At 38.3% G+C, this 8,484-nt stretch overlaps 1 protein-coding gene across 2 annotated transcripts; it reads right to left on the bottom strand.

Moving 5' to 3' along the window:
* Positions 1 to 1,615: 1,615 nt before the first annotated feature.
* LOC135194847 (uncharacterized) lies at positions 1,616 to 8,196 on the bottom strand. 2 transcript variants are annotated; one of them, XM_064221144.1, is made up of 3 exons: positions 8,022 to 8,196; positions 3,261 to 4,189; positions 1,616 to 2,866 (listed from the first exon to the last, which is right to left on the bottom strand). In XM_064221144.1, exons 1-3 carry the CDS (start codon positions 8,053 to 8,055, stop codon positions 2,084 to 2,086), a joined length of 1,746 nt encoding a protein of 581 aa, XP_064077214.1. In that variant the 5' UTR covers positions 8,056 to 8,196; the 3' UTR covers positions 1,616 to 2,083. The 2 variants fall into 2 exon arrangements, with proteins under 2 accessions (XP_064077214.1, XP_064077140.1); XM_064221070.1 differs by lacking the exon at positions 8,022 to 8,196 and having other exon boundaries at positions 3,261 to 5,142.
* Between the last annotated feature and the right edge of the window lie 288 nt (positions 8,197 to 8,484).

Here is an 8,484-nt window from a genome sequence, read left to right on the forward strand (position 1 = left end):
TTTTCATTCAGGGAATCATTCTACAAGCAAAAATTCGGGTGTAGTATGGGTAGTCCTTTAAGTCCCGTTTTAGCCAATCTGTACATGGAATACTTTGAAACTACAGTAATAAATGCAATAAAACCCAAAAACATGCTGTGGCTGAGATACGTGGATGATATTCTAACATTTTGGGATAATAGGTGGGGTAATTTTAATGAATTCCTCTCAAAATTAAACGCATTAGTGCCCAGCATCAAATTTAAAGTTGAATGGGAAACAGACAACAAAATTCCTTTACTTGATGTTTTAATAATCAGAGACACGACAGAATACAAATTTACCATATACAGAAAACCAACGTTCTCACTTTCATATATTCACTACTTTAGCTATCACGACATTACTATCAAGATAGGCGTAGCTAGCAACCTATTCTTAAGAGCCTTACGAATTTGTTCCCCAGATTTCCTGGAAAAAGAATTTGAACTAATTCGCAAGCAACTTTCATCTTTAAAGTATCCTGACCATTTAATTGAGAAAGCAATTCAAAAAGCAAACGTAATTTTCTACCGACCCCTAAAGACAAGACCAGAGACACACCCAACAATAAAATAAAAATTCCTCACCTGGAGACGATTAAAAGAGTAATGCACACCCTTGGGAAATCCAACCCTTTTGCATTTACCTACCCAAACACCTTAGCCAAATCCCATGATTAACATCCAACAAAAGACATCTCCCAAGGACTCTGGGGTCTATGAGATCCCTTGCCAAGACTGTGACCAATCTTACATCGGATTTACAGGTAAATCACTTCCCCAGAGATTAATACAACACAAACGGTCAGTTAGGTATGGACAACAGAACTCGGCTATTTTCAACCATATAAATGAACATAACCATAGAATAAACTGGAATTTGTCACGTGTAATTTATAGCAGCAACTGCCGGTACAAGAGTCAAATGATGGAATCGGCCTTAATAAAAGAGAAGCAGGTAATGAACATCTCAAAAGGGGCATGGATTTCGGATGTCGTCGACGAAGTGTTTATTCAACCAACGGTTAAGAAGATTAAAGGAAGATTATCAGCGGGGGTGACCTAAATTGGCTTACTTGTGGACGGATCTCTCGGTATAAATACCACCTTTTCTGTAAACTTTTCTCATTCATATACCTGAAGAGAGAGACAGCAGTCTCTGAAATATAGTACTTTCCTCTCTATATTTTGGTGTTTTTATGGGCTCCTTTTATTAGTATATATTTATATATATATATATATATATATATTTAGTGTTATATATATATATAGATATATATATATAATATATATATATGTATATATATATATATATATATATATATATATATATATATATATATATATATAATGCTTAAAAAAATCACAGTAGATGCATTATATAACCATTGACATTCACTCTCCATTGATACCAGATCTAGGGAGACCATTTTCCTAGTTCCCAGTTGCTTTCCTTTCCTTTCTCTAGCTCCCATCCACTTTCAGCTTTATCTTGAAAGCACTTTCAGTCGTTGGCTAAAGGGTTTGTGTAGAAGTTTGTGGAAAATCATGGGCACTGGTTTAATGCACATGGTGGAACTTAAAAACACTTTTAGCAACTTCATAATTTTATTTGCATTGCAAAAAGTAAAATGATAAATGAACAACAGGCTTCAGTGTCCACTGAAAATGCATTATGGCACAGGACAGAAGAGCAAAGACAATAAAAAAAAAAAAGAGGAGGCAGAATTAAAAGCAGCAGAAAAGGTAATTTCTGAATGACGTGTGCCAGGAAAAAATGACAAAAAGAGGCATATATACATATAAAAATATATAAGATCTATCTCCTAATCGTAAATATTATGCTCGACGAGTATTATTTGGGAAAATTCTTCAACAGAGACAACAACTAGTGGTCTGCTCTAGTGACGTTTGTTTCTTAAACAGGTTTCTGGATTTTGGTCAAGTAGTCATATTTTGGCCTTCAGGTACAGAATAATTGCATAAATGATGAATCGTAGTAAATTTAGACAAATTCAGGGTAATCACTAGAGAAAGCCACCTCCTAGGGCTTTGGTCATAACTTATTTACCTGGGGTCTGGTATAAAGCGGAAGGTGCCTGAACACCTCCGCCATTACCACCGAATCTTCCATTTCCAGTATTGCCATTACTGAATCCTCCATTACGGTTTCCACCACCTGCGTTTCCGTTGCCATTTCTTCCTGGAGCGCCATAAGATGCAGATGGAGCACCTACACCACCAGCACTTCCGCCGGAGGGTCCAAAACCTGACGAACCACCACCACCTACGTTCCTGCTTGGAGCACCAAGAGATTGGGATGGAGCACCACCACCTCTGTTACCACCGAGAGATCCTCCGGCGTTGCCATTCCTTCCTGGAGCACCATAGGATGCTGAGGGAGCGCCACCACCATTTCCATTTCTCCTTCCACCACCGTTTAGATTCCCACCGGGAGCACTGTATGACTGACCACCTCCAGCGTTGGGATTAAATGACCCGGCACTTCCTCCAGGCCCGCTGTAAGCTCCTCCAGAGCCACCAGCGCCAACACCTCCGGAGCCACCAGCACCAACACCTCCGGAGCCACCAGCACCAAAACCTCCACCACCGCCAATGTTTCCTCCTGCTCCACCAGGACCTGAGTAGCCGCTGCCGCCAGCGCCTCCGCCAGCTCCGTTACCTACGACCTTTCCAATCTCAGCATTGAGACCATAGAATTGCTGGGCAGTTGAACAGTCAAAGTTATACCACCAGTCGCAGACGAAATACTGTTGGTTGAAGATGGTACCGTTGGGGCAGAGGAAGGAGTCCAGACGGCCGTCTTCTTGACAGATGTGGAAAACCTGGATAATGATGAGATATAGTTAATACCAGTCATTATCCTTCTGCCCTGAATGTTATTGGGCTGTTTTATTGATGCTTTATATCCACTGCTCTAATACAATCAAATAAACAGAACCCAAATCCAGAACTGAAGTTATACATATATTTCAGTTTTGCATTTCAGCTGTGTGTGTGTGTGTGTGTTTGTGCTGAAGGTATATGCATACATGTTACATGTATTTGATAAGCAATCTTGCTGAATGGTGATAACTAGCAGTCAAGCTATTTATAACCCTTTTTATCTTAGTATTTAGTGCATTTTCAGAGACATTCATAAAGGTTAATAGTTTTTGGAAATGGATTGCATTTGCATGACATTAATACTAGTCTTTCATAGCAAAGATAACATCCCACCTGGCATCCAGCTTCTGGTGCCGTGTCGGCATAGTATCCTGGGAGCTGATCACAGACGAATCCTGTATTGGGTACAGAGGCGAGGATTGGGTAGTCTTGGCCTGGTACTCCTCCACCTCCGATGGCATTGGCTAAGTCGGTTATGGGGTCACCACTTCCTCCTCCGTATGCTCCACTGCCACCTCCAACTCCTCCGCTGCCACCTCCAAATCCTCCACTGCCTCCTCCAAATCCTCCACTGCCACCTCCAAATCCTCCACTGCCACTTCCAGATCCTCCACTGCCACCCCCATAACCTCCGCTTCCTCCAGTGCTGCCACCGCCAAATCCTCCGCTGCCACTTCCAAAACCTCCGCTTCCACTTCCGGATCCTCCACTGCCACCACCATAACCTCCACTTCCTCCGCTTCCTCCAGTGCTACCACCTCCAAATCCTCCACTGCCAGTTCCAGGTCCTCCGCTGCCACCACCATAGCCTCCGCTTCCTCCGGTGCTGCCACCTCCAAAGCCTCCGCTGCCACCTCCAGATCCTCCGCTGCCACCTCCAAATCCTCCGCTACCACTCCCGGATCCTCCACTACCACCACCATAACCTTCGCTGCCTCCGGTGCTACCACCTCCAAAGCCTCCGCTTCCTCCAGTACCGCTGCCCCCGAATCCTCCTCCTACTCCTCCTCCTCCAGTACTGCTGCCACCGCCGTAGCCCCCGCTTCCTCCTGTGTTACCCCCAAAGCCTCCGCTTCCACCAGTACTACCTCCAAAGCCCCCGCTGCCTCCGCCTTGACCTCCGCTGCCTCCAAAGCCTCCGGTGTTGCCGCCGCCGCCACCATGGCCTCCACCACCGCCGCTGCCGGCGCCCACAGGGTTGAACGGTTTGGACTTCGGCCCCTGGTCTTGAAGATAGGCGGCGCTGCATAGCCCCAGCAGAGCTGCGGGTCGCCATTTGGGGTTAGGAGGAGGGGAGAGAGAGGAAATCATTTAAGACCTTTTGTGGAAAGGGAATAAAAGGATTAAGTTATGAAATTTAAGGCTGTCTTGCCAAGCACAGAGTGATTTTCGGTCCCTCACCGCTCAAGACAGTGACAAGATGGAGTTGGAGTACAAAGATCTAAAGGCGGAAATTGGGAGAAAAACCCGCAGTTGCATCAAGAAACAACAGTTAGAGGTGTTGGACAGCAAGATTGAAGATAGGATGCGGGAATGGGTGTAAAGTAACGGGGGAAAAAGTAGCAGATGCAGCTATAGGCCAAAGGAGCGCAGCAAACACTCTTAAATGATGCCTACCGTGCGCCACGAGGGGAAAAAATGAAGACTAGACAGCGAACTACGATGTAGAGTACGTTCGTTGTCCCGAGGGTGAGGCCACCATTTTCTTTTTTATAATAAGATTAGTGAAACAAAAAGTAAATGTAACGAACAAAGATCTCTCATGGGCAATTCAACTCATGCTCTAAGAAGGAATTTTTGTTATTGGTTGCTATTATAAATTACTGAGAGATCAGTGGCCCCCAGTTCTATTTAGCCATCTTCCTAACTCCGAAGCATTCTTATCTTTATCGGAGTTTTGTTATTATTATTTACTAGTGAATGGGTAATGGATAACACTTTGTAAAAGTCATCTCATATTAGACAGTAATTACAACTATTTTCGGGTCAGGTATGAATTCGTTATTTAATTCACGAGTAACTATACAGTCTTTTATATTTTTTAACCTAAACTATTACTGGCTTCCTTTACTTAGGTTAAATATAAGATTTACTTTTAATTGAGCAGCAAAATCTTAATTTCGAATCACGAAAATCATGAAATCCAAGATATACCATATCAGAATCTAGATTTAGGACTTAAATTCCCATTTAGAGTTAACACCGGATCTATTTATAATCCTGTTAATTGAAAATACTGATTGTTTTTAACCTATCAAGCAATATATATATATGTATATATATATATATATATATATATATATATATATATATATATCTTACGTATTTATTACAATAATTTTTTTTTAATTATCATCTGAATAGGATCGTTATATAAAGTTAGTTGGAAAACTGAATCGAAGAGAAAATGTCAAGACCCTCCAAAGCCTGTTTGTGCAAGAATGTTTGGCACACATTATACCCACTGTATATTTACACACCTAAAGTAGGTAAAAAAAAAAAAACAAAAAGAAAAAAACAAGAGCCATGCACCATCCTTATACTCGCTAAGTACCTACGTTGTAATTTATGGCGTGCTTAAACTAAAAGATAACGTAGATGCTATGGTCTAATCATCAGTAGTATTTTAGACATGGAATTGTTCTGTACAAAGTTATTCGTAACTGCATGCATAATACATATGCGCGCACACACACATGTTTATATATATATATATATATATATATATATATATATATATTATATATATATATATATATATATATATATATATATATATATATATATATATATATATATATATATATATATATATATATATATATACACATATAATGTAAATATATCATACATACACACACACATAACTACATATATATCTATATATATATACATATATATATATATAGATATATAATTAATATATATATATATATATGTGTGTGTGTGTGTGTGTGTGTGTGTGTATTTAACTGTAATATCAATTTAGATCAGTTACAACACTCACTTAGACTCTCTCAATTTCCTCACACATTTTTTCGTAAAGTTTGCCTTCCGTTCATGGTGGGATTCGAACCCGTGCATATCACGGCAGCATGCTCGCTCTTACTAGCAATAGTGGGTTAGAGAGGCTTTTTCATCTGTTTCTCATTCGCATTCAGGCCTGACATAAGTGTATCCAAATAGAAGTAAGGAAACAGAAATGTTAAATAGATAAGTGGTTATCCAGTAAATAGGCAGAACTGCTACAAACAAACACACACACTCTATATATATATATATATTATATATATTATAATTATATATATTAAATTATAATCTATATATTAATATATTATATTATTAATATATATATATATAGATATATATATAATATCTACAATATATATATATATATATAGATATATATATATATATATATATATATATATATGTATTTTGTATATAGTTACGTGAGAACAGCTGATGAAACTATATATATATATAATAATATATATATATATATTATATATCTATATATATATATATATATATATGTATATATCATAATATATATCTATATATATATATATATTTATCTATGATATATTTGGTATTCTAATTTATTTATTTATTTTGTTTTATTATCTATATTGGGGGGGGTTTTTTTATCACTTGTTCAAATGTAACTTTAATTACACTCACACACACACACACATATATATATATATATATATACATATAAATATATAAGTATATACATAAGTATATACATACATACATATACAATCACTAGCTGACAGGCTCACATTTATGCAAATATACACATTTACCAATTTTACATAGGAAGAAAAAATAAAAATTTCATAAAGACTTACTGATTCAGTAAATGAGACTAAAATCATGAAAAAGACATAAGCAAAAGTAGGAGAAAAAAGAAAGCACAAAAAAAAAAAATCACAAGAAAAGAGGAACACTGAGAAAACAGGTCAGAGTCTTTTCTGGAAGTCCAACAAGAGTCCCAAGTGTTGCTCAAAACAGTTTGCGACATTTTTCTTACCTGCGAGAGACTTTTATGACAGGTTAAATAATTCTGGTCAGAGTGACTGGACTGTTTTTCCAGTTTTCGCCGTTGGTATATAATGTCTCCCATTGAACGTTACCTCAGAGTTTTCTCGGGGAAAATGAAGTGTTGCGCTTGAAGGAGAGAACGTTTCCTAATATTTAGTTTTATACAGACAGAAACACACACATACAAGCACACGTACAACACATATATATATGTGTGTGTGTGTGTGCGTGTGTATGGGTGCGTTTATTTACGTTTGTATTTATGTAAACATTAAAGTGGAAGAAATAAATGTGGAATCTTTCGTAGACACGCAGGGTGTATATATATATATTATATATATATCATATATAATATATTCATAAATATCTATATCTAATATAATAGAATATATCTATATATATATTTATAATATATTATATTATGTACACATATATATGTTAGTATGTAAACGTAAGTGAAAGTCAGAAAGGTAGAAGGAGAACAAAGACAAATAGATCAATAGCTAGTCAGACAATTAAGAGAGAGAGAGAGAGAGAGAGAGAGATCTGTGTGGAGAGAGAGAGGATGAGGGAGATGAGAGAGAGAGAGAGATCGTTTCAAAAAGAAATTTTGATAGTTATAAAAGACGAGTAAGTAATTTAAACGGGGTTTATAACAACGTTCTCTTCAAAATAATTTTTTAAATATTTCAGTGACGTGACCTTTTTTATGTATGCAAGTTTGAACTGAAGTAAAAGTTACCATTTGTTCATGTGTGAGAGAGAAACACTGAAAATCTTCCAAAAAATTTGTTAAATAAAGCAAAGATAGTCGTTGATAATTTTTCATATATTCGATAATCCCTGGAGTGTTAACACCTCGAAAGCACCGAGGTCCGAAACAGCGACTGATAAGAAGCCGGTCACGCCGTGTCTTGGGTTGCTGCTCAGAGTCGTCGTGCAAATGTGACGAGTTATCGTATCTGTAGACCGATGTCGTCTGCAATCTGTAACGTCCTAGTGTAGCGGTCGGTCTATGGCAGAAACTGAGCGGTAAACTCTTACCCAAATAAAGTATTTTGCGCGAAACACAAGCCATGGTCGGGGAGGCGAATTAAGCGAAAGGTTCTATTTCTTCACTTTCGATATCGAGAGAAATGAACCCAAATTTCAGAAGAGAAAAAGAGACGTTTGTTCGAAGTAGCTCACGTCGACGATGTTCGTTCGGTGGCGGCGACGGTGGTTGTGATGTTTTGGGAGGACGGGATCACTGAATATATACTACGCTACGCTGGTGGGAGGGGAAATGGACTCCCCCCTTCTGAAGGGGGAGGAGGCCAGGGGAAGAAGAAGCTTTCAGACGTTAAGGTGAGGGGCGGAGAAGGGGGATCGTTTATGAAGGTTGTTTCCACAATAATCTGATGCGATAAATGTGTTTGGCACCTGCTGGGGACCTCTCAGCTCACAGGGCTTCATATTTTAAAATTGCGAAGATGATATCGCCCCCTTAATACCTCATAAACAATTG

Source organism: Macrobrachium nipponense, chromosome 11, assembly GCF_015104395.2.
Source record: "Macrobrachium nipponense isolate FS-2020 chromosome 11, ASM1510439v2, whole genome shotgun sequence".
Classification (NCBI taxonomy): Eukaryota; Metazoa; Arthropoda; class Malacostraca; order Decapoda; family Palaemonidae; genus Macrobrachium; species Macrobrachium nipponense.

Excerpts from the sequence above, each read along its gene's own strand:
- LOC135194847 (XM_064221070.1), bottom strand. The coding sequence starts at position 4,238 with ATGATTTCCTCTCTCTCCCCTCCTCCTAACCCCAAATGGCGACCCGCA. Across the intron at positions 2,867-3,260 it reads CACCAGAAGCTGGATGCCAG|GTTTTCCACATCTGTCAAGA; the intron begins GTGGGATGTTAT and ends ATCATTATCCAG.